We start from the raw sequence: 24,546 nt of genomic DNA, 5'->3' as shown, positions 1-24,546 counted from the left end.
GTATATATTTTGTAAATCAGGAATGGACCGTTAATGTTGACCTTGTATAATTTCTTCACTAATATCTTGTTAAATATCACACCATCAAGTCAGTTCCAATGATTTTTTAATATAGTTGGCAATCAAAGATGATTTTGATTTGAATCATTATTTACACATCAGTATGTACAGTGGTCGAAGAAGAGGAGCATGAGGCTGTAGTTACACTGTGTGTGTGTGAGTGTGTGTGTCTGTCTGTCTGTCTGTCTGGGGGGAGGTGTGTGTGGGGTGGGGGGGGGGGGGGGCTGACATTCATTCTTTCAAATAAATGAATGAATAAATAAATGTATTTATTTATTTCATTCATCTATTCAACAGCTAATTTTATGTGTGCATAGCTCGGACACGTAATTGGCAACACATGCACACACACACACACACACACACACACACACACACACACACAGAATAAATATACACACTGTATATGAACAATCCACTGAAAGGTAAGACAATAGATAGACAATAATGTGCACTGGCTGATCCTTATTCAAAAGTCTCACCTGGTCAAACACACTTGAACAGAAACATCCACAGAAACCCTCACACATACACACAACTACAGCTGGACAGAAACACACACACACACACACACACACACACACACACCGCTACAGTCTGAGCCTGTTGAGTCATCAGTGGTTTTATATCAGAGTTTTGTGCTGATGTTTGTATTTGAGTCAGAGAACATAAATGACTGTTTTTGTTAAATATAAAATCATTGAACAATATTCATGTGTTTCATATTTTTTTACAAGTGGGTATCATGAAGACTAGCTAAATTTGTATATATATTTTTGAAAGATTCAATAATTTTATCTTATAAATTATAAATGATTTGATTTTCTGTCCTTTTTGTCAAGCAAAAAAAATGCATGTATTATTGACTGAGGCTTTAATCATCAGAGGACAAAAATTCAGTTGATAAATTAACTAATAAGCACCAAAATTAATTTAAATTTTTAAAAAATCTGTTAGAATTTTATTGGTTTGGAGCTTTTTCTATGACTTTGATAAGACAATACATAAGGATGTCAGAGGCTACTGAACTTCACATGAGAACTTGGGATGTGTCTAATTGCTGGGCTCGTGATCATTTTGGGAATGAATCCATAGACTGACTCTGATCACAGTCTGCTGATTTCACCAGTATGGAAACCAGTCCCTCCAGTACAAAGACAAGTTGAATTTTAACTTGTCTCTCAATCTATTCTGTGACTCCAAACAAAGATACCAACCAGAAATGATAACTGTTCACTACTCTAGACAAATGGGATCTGTCAGAATCAGACTACACAATAATTTGGCATTTTGAAAGACCTCAACCAATAACAGCTTGCCATCTTTCACAAGGCATAGGCAGAGCCATGGACCAACTTCACTGTTGCAAATCATAGCATTAACATTCCTCTTTTACTTCTCCGTGTATACAGTCATGAATGAAAGAGCTCTCCTATGGGCCACATTGTGCAACTTTTCAATCCAGACGAGCAAAAGCGGAATTATTCTGACACGCTAATCTTTTAATTTCAAGAGGCGTCCCAGAAGCTGCAAACGCTGTCTTCCATTATGACACACTGCTCGTGATAAAACAAGCAGATGTCGTCAGGAACAACGGGGGCCATTGTCAGACTGATTTTGTGTAGTCAGATCCTGAATTTATCTCAACCGTACACCGGAGGAAGTGTTGTGAAAAGTGATGATTACGGACTCGTCTCCGGATACGCTTTAAGGTTTTTGACTTCAATAAAAACAGCGGCTTATGTCTGCAACTCAAATGTAATGATCAAGGCAGAAGTCTCAGATGTGAAAATGAAGACTGCGGGAGAAATGAGACTAACAGCTGGACACACTCAGTCAGAGTTACAGTACTTGAGAAGCTGATTGAGGCATACACACACAGGGCTTTGGTGCATCATGGGACAATCAGGAGTGTTATTCTTCAGTTCATAAGGAGCACGACGGGCGCCCGTATGATTCAGTCCATATATATATTTATATATTTATAACTATAAATCCATCCAATGAGCTATGTACAAAGTATGGCAAAGAAAAATCTTTATTTAAATGTATCAGCAGATGTCATTGGCTCTTCACTGTGTCTAGTCCGTAATGTCTCCAGTGATGTGAACGTTTCATGCTTTAGGGAGGAGGGAGTCCATATCGGCAATCTGCAGCAGTCTTGGACATGGACTCATGTATCCCATCTGCCCTGGAGCAAAAGCTCAGCAGAGTCCATCCAGGGCCTGGGTTCAGTCCTACAAGAAGGGGGCGGGCAGTCTTGCCACCAGGGTCATGTAGCGTTGACCTCCATGATGTGGTCGTCTGTGGCGGGCAGAACCAGGACCTGCCGTGTGTGGCTGTGGTTGAATACCTGTCCGGGGCTGAAGGGCTCCAGCCGCGGCATCGCTACGCCCTTCTGCTGCTGATCGCCGCTGCCCACAGAGTGAATGCTGCCCCGGCTGCGGATGCTCGCCGTGTCCCCCTGGTCGTCCAGCGTCTTGTCCAGCAGGGACAGACTGTCGTTCTCCACGCAGCTGTCTGAGGAGCGCGAGACCAAACACGAATTGAGGAATGAAATGGATTTGTAGCACTCTGTGTTGAGTGTGTGTGTGTGTGTGTGTGGTCTTACCAGGGTCTGGCTGGATGGCCACTGCTGCGGTGTGCGGCAGGTACTTCAGCACTTTGATCTTGGGGAAAGGCAGGTGTCCGGCAAACAGAGGCATCACCTCGATCTGCACCTTATGGGTGGCGTTGGCCGTCATGGGCATCGACACCATCCCTGAACTCTTCCCACACACCGCCCAGTTACTGCTGCTGTCAGCCACTGTGGACACACACACACACTTTAATATAATGCTCTTAAGCTGGGATGATGTCTCTCCTGTTCTAGAGTTGGTAACTTTACAATAATGACTGTAAACATGAACTGAAGAGATGACAGACCTACTCAACGTGCTAGTGAGGGGAAGGAGAGCTGCCTACAGATAAATCTACCAATATACATGAATACAAGTTCAAAATCTACAAAGTTGTCAATCTTCTTCTAGAAAGTTTTCAGTGAAAACTGATGAAAACTGGATATGATGAGCTAAAGCTGACATAACTAAATTGAGATGTTTTACTTTCAGTTTTGGCTGTATCTAGTGATTATTTTCAATTATTTACTTAATGTAATCAATTCACTGTTTCATCTATTAAATATCAGATATCAGGAATGACTGAAATAAAGCTCATTGCAAGAGAAAAGCAGCAAATCCACACATGGAAACTACAAATGTTTATGTTTAGCATTTTTATTTGAAAAAGTGTTAAAACAATTGATTAGTAAAAATAGTTGCCAATTAATTTTAAATTTCAATCAATGTATCAACAGACTGTTGCAGCTTTTGCTTTCTTTTTGACTCCTACTAGTATCATATTTGGTTCGCTTCCTTTTTTATAACACGGGACAAAGATACGTGTTTTTTTGGTCAGTATGTTTTTGATTGATCAAAGCATTTAATCTGTCAAATTAAAAGCCACAACGTTAGTTACAGATTAAAGTGACATAAGTTATACTGGATAAATGATGTACAGTAAGTGAGTGTTCTCCCAACATACCTTCATACATCAGTTTAGTGGTTTTGAGGCCGTCAGTGTCAGTCTTGCTCTCCTCTGCCATCTCTCCCTCTGCAGGTTCAGTCAGTCGTGTGATGCACACCTCCAACCCGCACAGGAAACCAGAGCGACAGTGCTGCTCGCCAGCAGGAGGCAGGATCTCAGCTCTCACACTGTACAACGTCTGACGAGGTTCCAACATTGAACAAGCTTTATTAATGGTGGCACGGTCTCTTATTGTGGAAGGAGTGATTACTCAAAATACTATCATATTTTCATACATCATCATACGTACTAACATCAACCAGTTCACTTCACCTTCACTCCTGCACAATCACTTATCCAAAACTTATCCTGACAACAAAACGACAGCTTCACTTATCACATGTTTGAGTGGACTTACGGTGACTCTCTCCAGCTGGAACTGGTAGTGGAAGGGTTTGAAGGCAGAGATGTCTTGGTTGAGTGGAGAGAAGTTAGCAGAGAAAACACACTGGAGACAGGAGGGCAGGTCGTCCTTCCACCTCACCTCCCACAAGCAGAACACACTGTGCTTACTGCATAAAAGCTACACATACACACATATAGAGCAGACAACAATATGGATTAACAGGGATGGGTCGATGTCACTTTGATGCTCCTTACGATCAACACTTGAGAGAAAACTGAGTTCACGCTAATGTAGATACAATTCAAAAGGCTGTTTATGTCCTTGAATCAATGAGTCTGAAGAGAAGCTGGAACCATTTACATAATAAAAAAAGCCTATAAATCTTCACTCTGATTACTGTTTTCTTTCTGTTGTTTGTTTAATACTGTAGCACTTCCGAATTTCACTATGAATGAAAAGTGTGGTACAAATTAAATGTGAACTGATCCATCCTTCAGTCACTGACATTTGTTTGGTTTTTTTTGTTTTTCCTGCTCACCTGTTTTGTTTTAGTGTTGAGGGACTGGAGCTCCAGCGAGGCATGCTGCTTCTCTGTCAGCTTCACTTCTGCCAGCGTGAAGTTCACGTCTGACACGTTCTGCACGCACACCTGGATGTACTTTCTGTGTGGTCGGGTCAAAGGTCAGAGATCAGATGTATGTTGATGTAGAATGATGTTATCTAACCATACATGTTGGCTCAAAGTGGCAGATTAGTATTATAGAGATTCTACTTTTTAGAGAATTATCATCGACTTCTGATCCAACTATGAAATGAAACAGTTTATATGTGTGAGTGAACTCTTATTTTGGACACATAGAGACATTTCTATGAGACAAAGGCTCACCTGTTACCAGCAGAAAGCAGTGAGTGTTTGGTCTTGAAGGGGATGTAGAAGGTGAGGGCGAGCAGCGTGGAGTAGATCGACCACGGACAGTCGATAGACATCTGTGGACAAACACAGCTATGAATTTACTATCCAACCTCTCAAAGTACAATGGAAGTCTAGTGACTGCTTGTAGACATAATGGAGTGGATATGTCTCTAAGTAAGACTGTCCAATAGTTTTAAGAAAAATGATACATTACATGTTCATACAGTCCTGTGCAAACGTCTAACTGGGGAAAATGCATCTACTAGTACATGTTAATTGCCTAAACCATTATGTCTCACGGCAGCAACAAAAAGAACGCCTCCAGCGATGAAGACTTTGTTGCTATGGGAGTTTTGAAGAATATGCTTGAACAGCAGAAACACTTCTATGTGGAAATGCTGAACAGACAAGAGGAGAACTTTACATCTTTCACCAAGCTGATCATGAAGACTACAACTGCTGCTGATTCATGGAATCATGAAAGAGGTCCAAGAGCTAAAAATCCTGCCTGCAAGTCTCCCAAAGCTCAAATCAATGAGTTCCTCTGTGTGGAAAAGAAGGTTGGATTACTGGAAACACGACTACAGTCCATGTCATCAGAAACAGAGGAGAAAGTAAGGCACTTTGTAAAAAACAAACTGAATGTTGATTCCAAATATGGAAAGCTCTGCCACCTCATGTTTTAAACTTAGCACCTTCACAATTTAAGAAAGCTGTTAAAGGTTTATTTTTATTTCTGCAGTGTCATCCTTATAGATTATCTTTGTAAACTGCCCACTAATAATGAGTCATTTTAATTTTGTTTAATTACTTTGTGTACTTGTATAAATGGATGTCTGCTAGTGTGTGCAACCTTTTTCTTCTTCTCTCCATCCTTTTACTGTGTTTTCTCCTTTTCTAATGAATTCAAGTATGTACTGGTGAGTTCCCTGATCAAGACCCTCTGCATCACATTTTCTGTTGTTTATGTATATATTAATTTGTAGCTTTTGCATATGTGTAAACAAATAAAAATCAATTGGAGAAAAGGCTGACAATAGCATGAGCAGCCATAGCTAGTACTAAAACTAATTATGTAATAGATAATTTTGTAAAGACAAATCTGATCATCAAATACTGAAGATTTTCTAGTCCCAGATTCTCTAATTTAAGGATTTGTTGTTTTTTTATCTTTAGAAAATTAAATATCTTTCTCTTGTAGACAAAATAAGCGATGTGAGAGTAGATTTCGGGCATTAGCCTATACATTTAACATTTTTTACACTAATCCATTACATGAAAAAAGAATGACTGATAGATTAAATGTAAATCAAAATAAATATTTGAAGTCCTCGCCATAGAAACTGACAATGAGTCATACTGACTGAAATTTGAAATTAGATTTGAAAGGTGCAGTACAAAGCTGTATTGTTAAAATGGGGGAAAAAGAGACAAAAACAAAACAAAAAGAGGAACTACTACTCTGACACAAGTGGCATGACATGTTTAACATTCCTACTGCTCAATAAAAATTGCAAAATGTAACTATTTCCTTTGCTCTGAAACTGAAGCTGTAAGTTATCTGGTATTCTACCAGTATGTAGAAGGGGGTCTCACCCTCTGGTCGATGGCGGTCATGGGCGTGTCGGGATGACTGTAGCTGCGTGGCCGGTGGCGGACCTCTCCGTTGGTCAGCCTCTCGTTGGCGGGCCGGTCCAACCCGGACGGGATGACACACAGAACCTCCAGCTGGAACTCCAGGGTGTGGTAGGGAGGGGTGGGGGGCAGGCTGATGCTGGTCACCTTCTCAGATGATTGGATGGAGAGGACGCTTTCACCCACCACCTCTGAACATATGAAGGGAGACAGAAAAGTGAGCGAGAAGACGTGTGTGAGTCTTCCTGGTTAGTGTCAGCTCTCTGCTGAACCCGGTTTCATTATCCGGGCTGAACAGAAACCAGGTTACCACAGCTGAGTCAGCATGTGCACGATAAAGCGGGGAAATTACACACCAGCAGCGGGGTTGCTGATGCGGGCGGTGCAGCTGGTGGAGGGCAGGATGGGCATGGTGTCTGTGTTGCTGAGCTGCAGAGCGTCTCCTTTCTTCACAGCGTAGTGACCCGTCAACAGAGTGAACTTCACCATCTGAGGCAGACCGGCCAGCAGTGGCTCTGAAAACAGAACAACAGCCGCGGTGAGCAACACAAACACACACACACACAAACACACAAACACACACAGCAGCTTAAGTTGACTGACATGGTGGTTATTGTGTCTCAGGTGATCCCTATTCAATCTGATTCTATATCGGTTGGATTAGAGATATTTCAGATACAATACCAGTTCTGCTGTGGAACATTTCTGTTTGTACTAATCAATCATTGGAGAAATATTGAACTTGAACTTCCCCCCATAGTGATCTGAACTACTGTCTGCCTTAAGCGAATGGTATTTAACTGCATCAATCACTTACAGTAAAGAAAATAGGATCTGCACACATATCTTTTTTATTGTCTTTATTCCTAGGCCAATATTTATCATACTTCACAGAATCACTCCTAGAAATTGGGGTGAAAGTTAAACTGGGACTAAAAGTACTCAAAGTAGGACTTGAGACACATTTATGAAGCATCCTACACAAGTAAGGCTGCTGTCAAGTAAGAAGATAGTGTGACGTCACTGCTGCTGTACTGCTGACAGTCTCAGTTTGAAATATTAGACAGTGGTAAAATCTGAAGTGCAGAGAATAGCACCACTAGTTTTATGTGTATAGGTAAAAACTTATGTAATCTACCAAGGTTATATATGCAAAAATAGATTATAAAATGATATAAAAATAAATGTAGCCTATGAAGTGCATTAAAATAGAAGGTCATTTGACTTAATAGTTTGAAATCAGCCCCATCCAACCACATTGTTTTACAGTTCCTATAACAGTGCTGCATCTTGCACATATTGCACAGGCAAACTCTCCTCTTCCACTGTGCTTTTACTCATAGTCCTAAAAGCAGGACCAGAAGAGTGTCACTCTGAGAATGTTTGGCTAGTTGCAGGTAGGACTGATTTGCTACTCTGAGGACTCAGGTGAAAACCTCACAAACATTTATATTAACCAGCTTTCCTGGAAAAGCCTGAAGACAAACACCTCAGGCTGTCATGTTTCGGTCTGAAAGCTCTATTTTTGGTTTATTCTTGCAATAAGAAGGATAAACAAGCTGCAGCTCCTATTTTATTTTCGTTTTCTAGTGAAAAGGTCACAAAGTGTAGTTTCAGTGTTAGTTTCATGGTGTATGAGCAGACAAACACAAAAATTGCAAATGATTTGGAGAAATCACTGCCATCATATAAAAAGAATCAGACCTGAGAGAGGCTCCACGGTCAGCTGGGGCTCCTGAGAATAGACTTCATACTGGACTGATGGGTAGATGTGAGGAAGCACGAACTGCACCTGACCTACTGTGGCACACAGCTGACGCAACGTGTAAGTACCTGGTTGTCCACTCTACCGAGAAAAACAGCGTGACAGACAAAAGACAGAAAGTAAGAAAATAAATGGACGGTTTTATAGAACATGTCAGTAAAGGTTGAGAGAGGGATAGTGAAAAAAAAAAACAATCAACAGATATATTTCAAATCTTTCAAATCATGTTTTCTCAGATGAAAAAGCAGAGAAGTGTGTCTTACTGGTGCTGTAAATATGATGCTGTTATTCCCAGGCTCTAACGTTACATCCTGCACTTTGAGCATCTGTGCTCCTTCCTTCATGGTAACGGTAGGAGGGCTGACACAGTTGGGTGTATCCGGCGGTGAGTTGCTGTCGTGACGACGCATGATCAGGTGAGTGTTCTTACACACCACCCCTGTAGAGTTGAGAGAATTGTCCGAAGGACTCCTGTCCTGAATCTCGTCCAGCTCTAAAGGAGGGCCTCCAGCTGAGAGGGAGGGAGGGCCCGCTGACGAGTTACTCTGGTTAAAGTCTACTGTCCCTGGGTTCGTTTGTCTCTGAGCTCCCTTAGATCTTCCGTGAGTCCCAGCGTGTTCCAGGTCAAAGTGAATGCTAGCAGCTAGTTGCTGTATGTGCACCGACACGGGCATCAAACATCGCAGAGTGAGCTCCACCTGCAGGACGGCTCCAGAGTGCACGGAGGCTGTGGCTGGACGGAACTGTAGCCGTGTGAGCTGAGAAAAAACGCCCATGCTGAGAGTCACTTTGTTAGCTGTGGAGGAGGAAAACAGAATTCAGTGTTGATGAAGAACAGATTTTTTTCACAGAAAGAAAAATACTGTGGATGTTTACAGCTAAGGAATGAGTATGTCAGTGATAATGCACAATGAGGTGTGTTGATATAAGAAAACAATGGACAAGGAGCAAAGAATGCTGGGAGTGTAGTGGTGTTTGCTCCACCCTGAAGTGCATCATCACTGTTGTACCATATCCACAGAGTTTACACAACTGTTAGGTTCACCAGTGCTATTTAACTGGTAATGTAACATGAAGCAGATGTTAATATTGTTGCTATAGCTGCATTTTATTTTACCTTATATATTGATTTAGAAATTGTTTACTGGGAGTGAGCACAAACAAAATACCAGCCACATATTAATGTATTATTTGGATGATCTCATATGCCATGAGCCCAATGTTGAATGAAAGCAACAAGTTGAGACCCTTTCTATTGAGGTTGTCTAAAAGCACTGTGGGAAATCTCAAACATCATTAACTGTAGAAACAGAGGTGGTAGGTTGAAGCAAAGGAGGAACACTAAGCTAGAAAGCATTCAGCACTGCAGACTGATGATAAAGAGTATATTAGGTGGTATATTCCTTTAAATACTTACACTGATCTCCAGACTTGCCAGCAAAGGTCAGTATTTCCTGACAAAAGTGCTTCCTCTCCTCCGTGGTCAGATTCACATCACCTGCCAACAAGGCACTGGTCTGCAGGTAGCTGTGGTGGGTTGTCAAGGAAACCAAACACTACAGAGGATACCAGAACACACCTGCTGCATTCACTAAGGTTGTACAGGAACACCTTGAACACAGGAACCTCTGCTGTCTTTCCTTTGTGAGAGCAAACATTTTGCATCCCTGATGTGCCAGCCTGATATATATTATTGGATATACTGTATATATGTTATAATGTAAATTTACAGTAAGGTGTGCAAAAGCAGTCATTTAAAAATATGATCAACTTAAGGTCAATTTACACCTGATCAAAGTCATCTTACTGTCAAACACAGACTAATTAGCCTACTGCAGTGTATGTAAATGGATCAAATGATGGCTTCATGTGTAAATGTTTCTCTACTACAGAGAGCTACTTCTGGGTTGAATTCTAATATCTCTGCATCTATGTGTTGGTGGTCTGACACTCTCATCTTTAAAAGGATACTCTACAGTTCTGCCCAGCAGTTTCTGACACTCAGCAATCTGTTTCCTGGTGTGAGTGACAGGGAGGCTCCAGCCCTCTGACACATATGACTTAAGAGCTTCCTGTAAGAAGGTCTCTGCCCGCTCAGGGTCCCCCTTCCTCCTAATAAAGACACACACACACACACAAACTCATCATCACCTTGCTTTTCAAATCTATAGGAAAGAACCGGATGTGTGCTTGTGGACAGATCTTTCTAATGCAACAGAGATTACAGATTGTGATATTTAGTCACCTTCATTTTGACTGTAGCCCTCACGCCTCTATATAAGACAGAATATATATTTGCAAACTAAATTCCAGCACAGCAAAAGTGTCAGTGCATGAGTTGTACTTCTAATATGTGTGTTTAAGATGTTCCTTTGAGCTGCACTTTTATGGCTTCACATTTATTTTAAATCCCCTACACACCCATCGTAAACCAAGATTGGAGTTTTCATTTTTCTGCCTGATTAGACCCCTTCTCAGGACTATCTGGGTGTTTGTAAGCTGTGATTGATTGACAGTTCTGGAGAAGAGGCTTATTCAGTCAGAATAACTGCAAAGAGCAGTACGGATGTGCCAGTTTTGAGACCTGTGTGCACCCTGATTGAACTATCAGCTTCTCTCTTCCTTACATGTAGAACTCAGCCAGGCTTTTTCCCACCAGTCTGGCAGACCTCAGTCGACCGATGGCCCTGTACATCTCCATAGCAGCATGAGATAGTTCCTGATGCAAGAGGGGTCCAATATGGGGGGTGCGGAGGCGGGGGCGGTGGGTGAGAGGCAAAGGAATAAGAGAAGAGAAAGACAATCAACTCAACTGTTACGTAAGTTAAGTTTCTCAAAGATTACATCAGAAAAAATAATGATTGAAAAATTGGGCCAGGAGTTCAGAGACTGTGTGTTAACTTCCTTTCATGCCAGCTATTGAAATACAACACCGAGCTGCGGCAAGGAAATGACTTACAAGATAGTGCCTTTCAAAAGCTTCCACAGACGACAAAGCTTCTTTCAGCTTTTTGTAAGGGCTCTGCAAACTGTTGACTGTGGAGGACGACAAAGCAGAATTAAAACAAGGCACACAGTTACTTCTTGTCTTTCAAATTACATCCTAATCAACAATTAAATTCCAACCCTAAAGGTCCTGAAACATCAAACTGACTTCAGAGAAATAGTGTTCATATATACCAGCAGAAGCATTGCTTTAAAAGCTGGGAGTGAAAACACTGCAAAGGCTAAACAGCCTCAGACAACCAGTCAGTACTGAATCAGCTGATGAGGAGCTGATGGACACTGACTTGGGCCAGCGACGAAAGACACACTACAAAAGCTACAAGCAGTGATAAGCTACACACACACCTGACTGTTAGGCTACTAGTTTCAGGTAACAGCAGTCTGGAAACATACCAGTCTCAGGCCTCTCATCCCCCAGTCCAGCCAGCAGATCCACAGTCCTGTTCAGGTCCTCAGACGTTGGTCCCTTCTCTGACACCAGGCCACAGAGTTCACCAAGCGACTTCAGCTGGAGGGACAGACAGAAAAAAAGACATTTCTTTGAAAATCTATTAGAGAAAAAAACATTTTACCAGATATTTAACACTCGTTATGTAAATGAATGAGTAGATATATCATCCTCTTAAATGTCAGGGTCAGACATTTACTCCTGCAATGCACCAGTATGAAAACCACTGACACTGTAACTTTCAATGGTATTGATTAGGTATTAAAATGACCAAATGCAGAGGGTTGCTTTTAGTAAAAAAAAAAAGATTCAAAGCAACATATGGTCCACTGAAGGTGTCATGACACATCCTGGAAGTTACACAAGTGATCCAGCTACAGAACACGACATCTCCGTTACCTTGTCAGTAGCGTAGGCCCACAGGCCCACAGTATGGGAGCAGTTTGCAGCCAGCTGGGCCTGATCACAGCAGCCCTCGATCCTGTGCAGAACCTCCAAGCAGCTGAGGAACACCCAGCAGTCCAGCGCCCCCTCCAGCACCGACACCTGAACCACAACAGCAACATGTTACAATTTGTTAGCTTATCAGTCAACAGCAGCGTTCAGTCGGTTTCAGTTTATGTCGTTGTAAACCAACAGATTTGGGTGATTTCGGTGACACCCTGTCATCTTATCTAACAACAGCTAGATATCCTTGAAAGCTGTGAATATTCATGTTCCCCAGATGATGATTTCTGATGTTTTTGGTGGCTCACTTGTGGCACAATCAGGCCAAAATTTCCCCTTGAACACAACAAATATCACACTCTAACAGGCAGATTGTCACATTCATACTCTAGAGAGAATGAATCATTTCTATTTTGAACACTATCAGCTTTCCTCTAGAGCCACAAGCCAAAATGTCAAGTTTGCACACCAGATATCTTCCCAGTCAAAGCGGGCAGAAAGTTAAAGCCCTCTATCTGAAGCCATGTCATGACTTTAGGCCTGTAGCGGTCAGGTTACCTCCAGCAGGCGTAGCTCCTGGACGCAGTTGTGCAGCAGCTCCAGGGCTCTCTGGGTGACCTCCCAGGGCCTCTGGAGGAAGATGAGTAAGGTACACTGGCGGGAGAACAGGTAGCTCCTCAAGTCAAGTAGGCTGGCCTCCCCTCGTTGGATCCCGTCCCTCTTCTCCATGTCGATAGGCCGTCGGAGCAGTAAGCCGCTCCAGCTGCGCACCGGGGCGCAAAATGAGCCGAGCCAGTTAGCTGTGTCTGTGGAAGGAGACAGACTGGTCAGACTGATGGTTTCATATGGAAAATACCAGCTCAGAGGTACTAAAACTCTAACCCTCTGGCTCATAATTTTGTTACTTTCTTACTCAGTAAAGCTATTCAACACATGTATTGTAGTAGCACCATCAAAGAATGTGCAACAATATCCTCTCAGGTGCTGGATACGTACCTCCAGCTCCAAAGTTAAGGACATACTGGGTAAAAAGAGCATCTAGTTCGTCATACTGGACCAAGGCATCCTCAAACTGCTGCAGCATCTCAAAAACAAAGGCCAGCTCCTCCTGCACAATGTAACACACAAAAACACACAGTCGCTTGAACACGCTGAATATTTTTCCCCAACTAAAAGCTACACTGAGAATTCTGGGGGTTGCTTAACCTCCTACCTGGACCATGAAGTATTCACAGAAGCTCCAGCCAGGCTGGGTGCGTTTCTCTCGGAGCGTACGCATGTCGTCTTCGAAGCGGCCCAGGTTCTTGGTGAAGGACATGAGGAGGAGGGTTCGTAGCTTCAGCAGCAAGGAATTCCAGGATTCCTGAGACCGAGATGAGTCCTTCAGAGGATCCGACAGCACCACACACCTGGATCAAAGAGCAGTGTCTATTAATTTCATGTCAGTCAACTAACCGATTAATCTATTAATCATTTCTGCACAACATGTGATCACATCATTCTTTAACAGAGCAGAACAATCACTCTCTACTGTTACAGCAGCGAAAGGAGGAACAAGAGGAGTCTCCTCACCTGTCATTCTGCTTGTTGCAGAAATCGCTGCGGATCTTGTCTACGATGGAGGACCGAGGCAGGATGTTGGTCTTGTTCTTCTTCTTAGTATCGTTGGTCTCCACAACGATGATGACCCAGTCCGCTGAGCCGTGTGTCCGCAAGCTGTTCTGCCAGCGCAGCATATCCTCCTTCACTGAGCTCTTATACGCCTCCGTATCCTACAAGAACACACAGTGGTTTTATTATTCAAGCCACCTATGGAGATATATTTATCATGCAGAACAATATGGGTGGGCAGTCTTTAAAAACTTAAGATATACTGCTTCCCAACAAAAACCAAAGTGTTCTATGATTCCATGTAGCAAATAACCATTCTTTGTAGCAGGAGGTTAGTGAAAATAATCCACTCACTCTCCAAATTATGTTAAAAAATGAAAATTATACTTGAGAGAATACTGCATGCAAGACTCTTGTTGATGCTGCCAAATGTGCCAACACCATCACACTGTTAGAGGGATTTTTTTTAGTTCTCATTTGGTGGATTTGGGAAAATTTGAGACTTAAAATAAACCCATCACAGATGTATTTCATATGAACAGGATTATATAAGAACTATAATGAAGGAACAGGAAACGATACTTCTCCTTTAAATCACATGCACGATGCGCCCAATGAGGATGTTTCCACATCAGAGGACGGAAACTACAGACAAGAATGCTGGCCAGCAAGTTCACATTATGGTAAAGCTACTGATCTGTAGGGTTTGCTGTGTGAAGGGCTGCAGATGGCTGCTGCTGCTGCTTGAGGGTGGTGTTTGTTTTAAATTGGCTGGAATTGAGTAGAGGTGGGATATAATTTGATGAGTCAGTTATTATGTAACAATCGCTGGCAGGAAGAGGCACTGGAGCCTGGTGTTACACAATGTTTTGGGAGTGAACTTGTACAGTTTGTATTTGTGGTGCTTCTGAACAGGATCATTTGGGGGGGGGGGGGGGGGGGGGGTACTGAATATTGGTGATCAGGTGGATGATATAGATATAAGTGATTAATGTATCCATGTGACTGAAGGTTTGCATTGATTTTTGTATAGGGGTTGTTGTGAGTAACGGATCTACATCCCAATCAACAAGTGACATAGCTGCATCTGATCAGAGTTTTATATGGTATTTAATTAGTCTCAAAACCTGCACCGCACATAAAAACCAGTTGTGTTTACGTGTTCCGTGTGTGACGTCACGCTAACACAAGCATATTGAAGAGTGAGTCTGTTGCGTTAGGTCCACCTTCTCTCTCTGGCAGATCAACCACTGCATGATGGAAAATGTGTCACTAACAGCGCCGCTTGTGATTTGAATGCATGGCAGGAAAGTCGCCACCGACACCTGGTTCATAATAATCATAATACTGCAAATACAGGAGCTTTCATCAGCGGGTCATAGGCTCAATCACCAATGTGTTACCTCATCCAGCTGGAATACAGCCCTGGTCTAAAGGTCTGGATGGATAAATATCAGTGAAATCGCCTTTTTTCTGTGATCAAACCAAACAGCTAATCAAAGGTCATAGTCAGTATTCTAAGGGACCAATCAAAGGAGTGGAATGTCTGTTCCATCCCTGCCTCCAAAGTCTCAAAAGTCAACTTGGCGAGTGAGTGTTGAACAGTTGCGAGCACGTAGGGAGGGTTAAGCTCGGGCTCGTCACAGTCCTGTGCTCGCGGGACCACATGTGTGTATGCAGACATGGATACTGTTCTGTGCACTCGTATCATGTGCACGCACCTGGTTTTTATGTGTGCAGGTTTGAGACTAATTAAAGGCCATAGTTTCAGTAGTGCAGTGAAATGCAAATAAAGTGCAACTTATCATGAGGAGATACAGATGTTAAGTGTGAGTCCTTGGTGCGCTGTTGGTTTTATAGCCTGTCCAGGTCACAGTGAACTGTTCTAAAAGCTGCCCAGTGCCACCTGTCCTCACCACCTGTGACACTGTCACGCTTTCAATTAAAGGATTTACTGCTCCTTGAAAATGAAAAGGAAGTGTTTCTTTTTTGCCTCTCAGTGCCTGCAATTGTGCACCAATTAAGCAGATATTCTTTTTTTACTTTTCTGAAATGCATGGTTCCCCTGCTTTGTGTTTTTGTGTTGATCATATGTTGTCTTAACTGAAGCATAACTTTCCTCTAACTACCCACTCATTGCCTGCACATGGAACAAGCATCTAAACCACAGCAGCTATTACTTTACATGAATATAGGTGACACATGTAAAACAGGTCTGACAAAAACAAAGAGCTCTTTCCTTTTAGAGAATCTGCAGCCTGCCAAAGGTCCATATCATGCTTTACATCTAGAAAATATGGTCGCTGTGAGCCAATCAGCTGTCAGAGACAATTTAAGAAGTTTAGAAATTTTCCACCAGGACAAAATTGATGTAGTGTTTAACTGGAACGTGTTTACTGGTCAATTCATAAATGTGGCGATTAAAAGAAAGCAAAATCTGACAAAACAAAGGAATCATATGGAGTTATTTTCCCTTTGTGTAATTGTTTGTCTCTGACACAGCCTCACAAACTCAACAGTGTCAGTCTCACAAAGGTAGTGTTTACTGTGCAGGTGTTAATGTTACTGTCTCTATACTGTGCACATACACACAGGCTCACCACACTCGAGGCAAACCCTTTAGAAAATGTCATAAGTCATGAGCCGGTGACAGCACTTCCTTAAACTAACCAACTGCTCCGTCAGCAGCAGCAGGTTCCTGCTTCCCTTCTTGTTTTTCCCCCCGTCTGCGTTCCTGAAGCAGTCTTACAAAGTAGCTGTCAACTGATGGTGACTGAAGGCTAAAAGTGCATCGAGCGAGCCGTGTGCATAATAACGCAGATACATCTGATTGATTTGATTTCATCCACATGAAGCTGGTGTTTCTACACTGTAAACTGAACTTTTCTAAAATGTTCTCCATTGTGGATATTTGACACCTTTCTCATGATGAGGTGTGAACAGAAGGATGACTCATGTGGAAGACAAAGGGCTTTTCTTCAATATACACACACACACACACACTGGTATCATAAGATTTATGTCAACATGATGTTGACTCAGTGAACGTATATATATATATCACACTATGAGTTTGCATATCCTGCATACAGAGCTGTGTGTGTGACCTATTTTTGCCCAGATAGGATGCCTATAAGAACTCATCTATTCTTAGAGGGTAAACAAGCACACATGGAGTAAACAAACTTTAACTAGATTCTGCTCTTGTGACTTCCAGGTCAGAAGATGTTCTCAACAGTTGAGTAGCAGCGATATTAAAAACTCTCTCTGTGGCAGCTCATTTAGTGTGTAAACATAATAATCACACAGTACAAGAGTTCTGTGTCAGGTGACTTCATGATCATGACCATAAAAAAAAAAGTTATTTGCTCCAAAGTCTGAATGCAGCAGCACAAGAATGACCAGCAGCCGTAGTTTGCAGGTATCAAAACATTATTTTATACTCTATATGTCATAGCTGTCAGACAACACACACAGAAATGATCAACAACTAATCAGTTATCAACAACATCAACGAGTCAGCAACACTGAAACTGAAATCCGGATATATATCTGACATGTTCATTCAGCCCCACTGCTTGCCAAAGCATGCCAAAAATGCACCATTCTGTTGCTTACTGAGAAAAAGAGGAGGAAGACTGACTGAGGAAGACTGTTTATTAAATGTGCTTCCAGTCCAGCTCATCTACCAGCAAGATATGAGAGCTGTAACAAGTTATTTAAACAGGCCTCCCTTGTACCTTAACAGTCTGATGATATACAGTGTGATACCTCATGTTTCACAGTACTGCCAGTTCAAATACTGAGTACTGAATGATTGAGGGTGTTGAACAGGGTGTGTATGTGTGTGTGTGTGTGTGTGTGCTGTCATGCTTCCAAGCTACTCACACAGCAGTCAGTCCAGTAGATGTGGAGGAAGGGGAAGGTGAGAAGAGCCTTGTTGCCCTCCTTGGGGAGGAGCTCCTCTTTAAACTGGACAAAATTAGCCTCAAGGTGGATCATTTTTGGTGCGCGGCCGTACGTCCTGCAGGGAAAACAGAGCAGAGTTTTACTGAAGCAAGTATACTGTATTTACTGTGTAATGAATTACATTTTTATTGCCCCATGGCAAAATATGACTATATCACATCTGCGGAATTTCTATGTCTGCATGCTGTTCATAGACTTTACTTCCACCTTCAACACCATAAAACACAGTGGAACTGTGAAATAAAGATGAATAATCACCCCTGTGTCTGTCACAGCGTTCTCACAAACAGCTGATAGAAGGTGAAATTTAAGAGGAAACTCTGTTTATTGATGTAGTTTTGATTAATACTATACATTCACAACTTGTTCAGTTGCTCCATAGCCTGTGCTGTTACTGTAAAACTGTGACCAGGATGTTAAATATCTGAATTTTCCTTTAACATTACTTCCTTCCCTTTAACCTTCAGTACAAGAGCCCCCAGCGTTGTGTTCATTCAGCGTGGTTAGTCTCACTTAAAGGACCAGTGTGTAAGATTTAGGAGGATCTATTGGCAGAAACGGAATATAATGATCATAAGTATATTTTAATTAGTGTATAATCACCTGAAAATAAGAATCATTGTGTTTTCCTCCTTTATATTAAAGATGCATCAACACTGGATCAGGTATCAGTGACAATGGGCCGATCTGGTATCAGATACCGTTATTTTAATGAATAACAATTCAGTTATTTATATATAACAATTCAATTCATTTGTTACATTCTGTTCGATAAAGTTAGGGAAGCAATGTTTAAGTCAAGCCTGATGTTGTCTTACACATCCAGTCTCTTCCACACAGTGAGGCAGACAGCTAATTCATTAAACACTGGTATCAGATCAGTACTCAGTATCAGCTGATACTCAAAGCCCAGGTATTGGTATCAGAACTGAAGTAGTCGGATTGGTGCATCTCTACTTTATATCTACATAGGGAGCAGGTCCTCTTCCACGGAGCCCTCCATGTTGCACTGCCATGTTTCTACAGTAGCCCACAACGGACAAACTAAACACTGGCTCTAGAGCCTTTCACATTTTTCATGAGTTTGGTGACCACCGTGGGTTCTCCTACATGCTTGAAAGGGAGGGGTTGACACATAAATGGAATATCAATACAGCGACTTCACTTCCTATTTCAGCTTATAAAATTCAAGGCTTTATTTTCCACTTAGCCATCATGTAAAACATCCTGAACAGTGTGTTATCCCCATTTAGACCGCATTAGACTCCAGTGCATTATCATATAAATCATCCAAAATCACCAGCACATTCATGACATCACTTAAATCACAGAGAACGAGGGCGAGGAAAAAGTACCTCACACACACATCATGTTTTTCAGTTGCTACATATAAAGAGGCTATTCATGCACTGATATTTGCTACTCTGTTTTTCCAACACATACTCAGTACTCACCTCCTCCATTCCATTGGCTCCCTGGGAAGCTGTTGGGCCAATGAGGTATAGAGAGACGTAAACAAGCCCTGGTCTCCAGCACCTGTGAGGAAAAGAGGATTGAAGATATAAATTTTAAAAAATGGAGAATTCAAATAGCTCGCAAAAACTGAGATATAATCTAGTCATTCTCACATCAACTATGATGAGGAAAATATGTTCCCTGATTTTGATAAATAATAGTTCCACTCCTTGAGGGTTGAAAGTGAAAGGAAAATGAAGGATATTTTGGGCAAATTAAGTTTATACATAATTGGGAAGCACTTGCAGAGCTCATTTTCTACAAATGAAACATCATGTTATTATAATCATGCAACTAGAAAGAAACTATCCAATGGCTGAAGGGAAAAGTGGGGTAGAGTGTGAAAAGGTGGAAACGCTAAAAAGTAAAACAACGAAAGAAAATATGTGAACAAAGTGCAGATTTTACACAAACAACAGCGGTTTTGTGTTTGCTCTCCTCACACTCCAGCCATCAAGTTCCAAAACAACAGCAAGCCTGAAGGAAATGATGGGACTGTTGGCCAAAAAAACGTGTTTTGACAATGTAGTCCAGGATGTTGTTTGGCAATGACTGTGTCTGATTTGCTGCACTCATATCCTACAGCCCAGAGTCCATCAGACCGTGTACAGGTCAACGTCCTGTAGTGCTCTCTGCCTCTTCATCTGCTCTCCTGTTGAACAGGAAGATCTAAATGATGAGTTTCCTCCAACGATTAAACTTGTTGTACCACTGATGGAGGTGTGTGTCAGGATACTTTCCTCTTCTTCTCAAACTCTCATGAACCTTCTACTACTCTTGTAGGCAATTTTCTCATATTGACAAGTCTAGTTTTGTCACTTACAACAGAATAAAGGCTCCAGACTAATTAGCTAAATTAGTCTGGAAGCCCGTATTTAAAAGAATCATTTCAACTGACATCACAGAGAAACAACACATTTAGAATATTTTCATCTTAACTGTGTAACTGATTATTTATTGATTTCTTTTGCCTGTCATTTATGTCTTTTCTGCTAACCGTCTGGTAAATGCCCACATATAAAAAACCCTTAGAAATAGACTCTGTATTTCAATCCATTCATACGTCTCTGCACATTTCATGCTTCCTGCTGTTGTTGTGCTTCGTGCTGACAGCGTGTGGCTGAACTGACAAATGCACTTTTCTGCACAGCTGTTTCAAACCAAAATAGAACCACGTGTGTGTGATGTGATACATGACGACATCTGTGAGGTATCGCTCTTTTACACGAAGCAGGAGTTAAATCTATGCTGTATATATATATATATATATCGGCTGCGTAATGAAGAGCCTCAAGTTGTGACGACAGCTCGGTTCAAGTCACCTTTATCACAGCTCAAAATAACATGATTGTCTCAGGGCTTTAATTTGCACAGCATGCAGAAGCCTCTATCTTTAGACACTGTTTTACCACTGCGTCATTGCTATACATTTATGTGCGGTACATATGTACAAAAGTTCACAGAATCAGAGCCATTTTAACACACACACACACACACACACACACACACACACACACACATACAGCAAAAGCTATAAAAGTCTGAATGAACAGAAAGCAGGAACGTCTAGAGTTCAAACGTCTGCAGTAAAAGAAATATTTCTGCCTCACTAACAAGAAGTATGTTGGTACACCACAGTACCAGACAGTGTCATGATATATTGTGACATTAATTTGTAACCACTAGTAGACTGTTACACCACCAGACGTTCTATCCTCACATTTTGTTAACATCACAAAGCTGGTATCATAATAAAAAATACCCCCTACCTGCACCTGCTATTACAGTATATTGCTCAGTCCTTTCATAGCAGCTTTGCAGCCACACACACACAAACTGTATCAGCCATTCCCATCACAAAGACAAACATTTTCACCAGATTATTTGCTGCTCACACCTAACCAGAGCCGTCCTTTCTGAACTTGAATGTGAGGACACCTCCCATACAGCAAGGCCTTATTTTTTTTTAAAAGTGAAGCAACACTTTGTTTCACCGACATCTTTGCTTTGAAGTAAAAATCCACTTGCTCAATACGACACAGTCTAGTCTTTAAGCATTTCAACCGTTTTGTCGTCGGCGCTGCGCTTGAGCTCGGAGCATTTGATGGAATAATGACTATGAGATAAGGGTGTTGATGTTCATCTTCAGTCAGTCTTCTCTCCCGTATGTTTCACTATCAATCCTGTTGACCAGGCACCTCACCTCGCCTCCTATCACTGCTGTTAATTTGACAGCTGGTGTCCTGTCCCGGAAAACGCTCAACCTGTTGAGTGTGTTTTGATAAGCGCTGACTGTATTGTTGTGTCTTGTAGGACTGAGGCGTTTTCTAAAGCTACTACTGGAATTAGGCCACATATCTCATGAACTAAACAGAAGCCCTTTTTCTAAATACACCCCAAAGGGCACACAGGACTACTAATCCTACACTGTTAGTTCAGCCAGTATGGATGTAAACAGTCTCAAGTATCCTGCGAGATGAGAGTCAGCACTTAAAGCTCACAGTCGCTGTTGCATTTGAATCCACTGAGCTTCAGTAAAGCCAAAAACCTTTCACTGCACTGACACATAAAGACTGCAGTGTAAATCAATTAGCCTCGCTCTCTACTTTTAACACCTGGATAAATAGCTTTGACGTGTGGTGTGCAACACGGTCCGTAGTATGGCATACGTCAAAAGACTTCAGCATACATATTAACAATAAGAAGAAGATAAGCGAGTCCCTCTGACAGTCTCTAAACACCGCCTTTCATTTGAGTGACATACACAGTCTGCAGTCTGATCTCAAAGGGAAACCAACATAAACAATGAGATAGCTGAGAAAAGCCTCCAACACCTGCAGCACCCTCACACAACTCTGGTGTTTTCTTGTCTCCAGCCAGTCACATACTTGGTAAAACTAACAATAAAAATTCCACAGCCAAAGATAAATTGTCAACAACTTATTTTTATATTCCGAGTCGCCAGAGCATCCGTCTACCACAACCCTAGTTTAAGCCTCTTGTTTAATCATCATTATTACAGTTGAGAATTTGTACCCTTCCTTTATAAAAACAGAGTTCCTCCAGAGTAAAGTGAATCACAACTGTTGCCAGTTTCACCATTCCTTGACAGCAACAGGAAAAGAGAAAAGTTTGACATGTTTACTTCAACCTAAGGATGGAGAGTTGTAAGAAATTGGTTAATATTCTATATATTGTACACCAGGGTTAATATCTTGAATCTTTTTCCCAAAGCTGTTATTGTTGTGCATATTTTTAAAAGGCAGGTTATCACATAGAGCTGTGGACTGTCAGTACCAGATGCTTCAATAAAGTGGAGTTTAAGCTTTAGGACAAAACATGTTATATTAACTTGATTTTCATGATATAGCCATTTCACAAAAACGAAATCAAAAATTCAAATGCATCAATTTAATTGGATTTATTGTTGTCAGGTTTGTTATAAGACCTGCCAGGTTGTCTTTGTTTTTATTTGGGATTCAGTGGCTTATTTCTGTGATGCCAATATAACCATCTATACTTAAAGTCCCCCTCCACTCAAAAATATGTTTTTCTTCTTGTTCCTACAGTTAGATGTTTGATATACACAAGTGTGATGTAGAAACTTGAAGATTCCAGTGCACATACACTGAGAATGGACTTTACAGTGAAGTAGCAGACATCTTGTATCCAGCAGTTAAACTTTTTATATGACATATATTTGCATATTCATAGATTCTGGGGTTTTAATGAGGGAGAGAGAGTAGATGCCAATTTAAGGATTTTTTTGTTGTGTAGAAAACCCATATCAGACACACATTATTGTTCCAAGCAGAGTATGTCTGTATGTCTTAATACATGTCTGGAGGGGATGTCTCAAATGTGAAAACAATGACTACACGAAAGGCACACACCTGACACCCCGTCAGGGAATCTAGGTGCTCCTGGATCTCACTTTAAGCAACCTCTGACTTAGACTGACTGACTTTGAATCTACCAACAAATCCCACTGCCTGAGGTTAACTGTCACACCTATGACTTCTTTTCATATTCAGATTCCCCGGTGCCTCTGAGCTGGAGCACCTCTGGACCACTCTGTCCTAAAAATGGAGCAGCCTGCGGGGTGCAGCGGAGCGTGGTGCCCACTGCCAGGGTCGGCTCTTAAAATAACCTGTACAAGCAGCTTCCATAACACTCCAAGGGGGATTATGAATGGCAAACTGACCCCATCGCACAAACGTCAACGGCGACTGCTGTCTGAGCTGTTTACAGGGGGAAACTGTGGCTGTCCAGCGGAGAACAAGGTGATATCCTTCCCAAAGCTGCAGCAACTAGCCGTGACGTTATATCGTTAGCTTAGGCCTGTTAATCAGTCTCGCTACTAGCTAGCTGAGAGATTCCGTCAATTAGTACATTTAGCACAGACAGCAGTGTAGTGTAGAAGTATGCAAATAATACAGCATTGACAAGCAGAAATTAAGCAGCCAAACGCCACAGACACACACACACACACACGCAGTGTCTCGTTAGTACTGTGCTACCTGCTGGCGTAGCTAACGCAGGCTAATGAATATAGCCAGCAAGCTAATTGTCAAGACCTGAAAAAATAAGACTGGACGTTTAATAAACACTCACATGTTACAATCGGCTTGTTTTCCATAGTATAGATGATCGGCTTTTCCTCTTGACACTCCATATGTGTTAGCGGCAGCACTCCATGGAAATGACATACAAACAGGGCTTTATTATTAGTAAGTGCTTATGTGTGCAGTTGCATTGAATCGACGGGGCCTGTGTCCCCCACTGCACTTCCGGGAAGTGCGTAAACTGTGCGTCATTAAAGGACCAACCTATGATTTTTTGACACTCTAAATTACAGGTGTATTATTAAAGAGTTTGACTTGGACTTAAAATGTAGGTCTTTTGTCTTTCTTACAGTGATGGAAACAGTGCTGAGATCCTTTGCTTAAAGCCCCCCTTTGAAAAATGGTTGTTTTTCTGTTGTCACTACAGTTGGATGTTTGAGCTTCACTGTGCTGTGAATGTTCAGAGTTTGACACTAGAGGGCAGTTGGCATATTCATCTTCTGGAGAGAGTCTGGCTGTGCTGTGCTAACCCTCTCTAACCTTATTTTTTTACAGTCTATGTCCTTACCTTAAATCTGAGTTTAAAGGACAGACTCACAATTTTGAAAATCTGTCTTAAAATATTAGTCAGATGCCCATATG

At 41.7% G+C, this 24,546-nt stretch overlaps 1 protein-coding gene across 1 annotated transcript; it reads right to left on the bottom strand.

The window, feature by feature from the left end:
- Positions 1-89: 89 nt before the first annotated feature.
- On the bottom strand, positions 90-24,140 carry trappc10 (trafficking protein particle complex subunit 10). Its single transcript, XM_067604478.1, has 23 exons — positions 23,954-24,140; positions 19,279-19,360; positions 17,744-17,879; positions 13,817-14,016; positions 13,458-13,653; positions 13,241-13,352; positions 12,803-13,050; positions 12,197-12,343; positions 11,743-11,857; positions 11,303-11,379; positions 10,971-11,062; positions 10,315-10,455; positions 9,761-9,870; positions 8,607-9,139; positions 8,283-8,424; positions 6,935-7,093; positions 6,540-6,769; positions 4,917-5,017; positions 4,569-4,692; positions 4,043-4,207; positions 3,643-3,823; positions 2,672-2,866; positions 90-2,580 (listed from the first exon to the last, which is right to left on the bottom strand). The coding sequence occupies exons 1-23, from the start codon at positions 24,012-24,014 to the stop codon at positions 2,333-2,335; spliced, it is 3,795 nt and encodes a 1,264-aa protein (XP_067460579.1). The 5' UTR covers positions 24,015-24,140; the 3' UTR covers positions 90-2,332.
- Positions 24,141-24,546: the final 406 nt, after the last annotated feature.

The sequence above is a fragment of the Thunnus thynnus genome, chromosome 11 (assembly GCF_963924715.1).
Source record: "Thunnus thynnus chromosome 11, fThuThy2.1, whole genome shotgun sequence".
Classification (NCBI taxonomy): domain Eukaryota; kingdom Metazoa; phylum Chordata; class Actinopteri; order Scombriformes; family Scombridae; genus Thunnus; species Thunnus thynnus.
The sequence above is the reverse complement of the archived record's forward strand: the minus strand, read 5'-3'. Positions and strand labels throughout refer to the sequence as shown.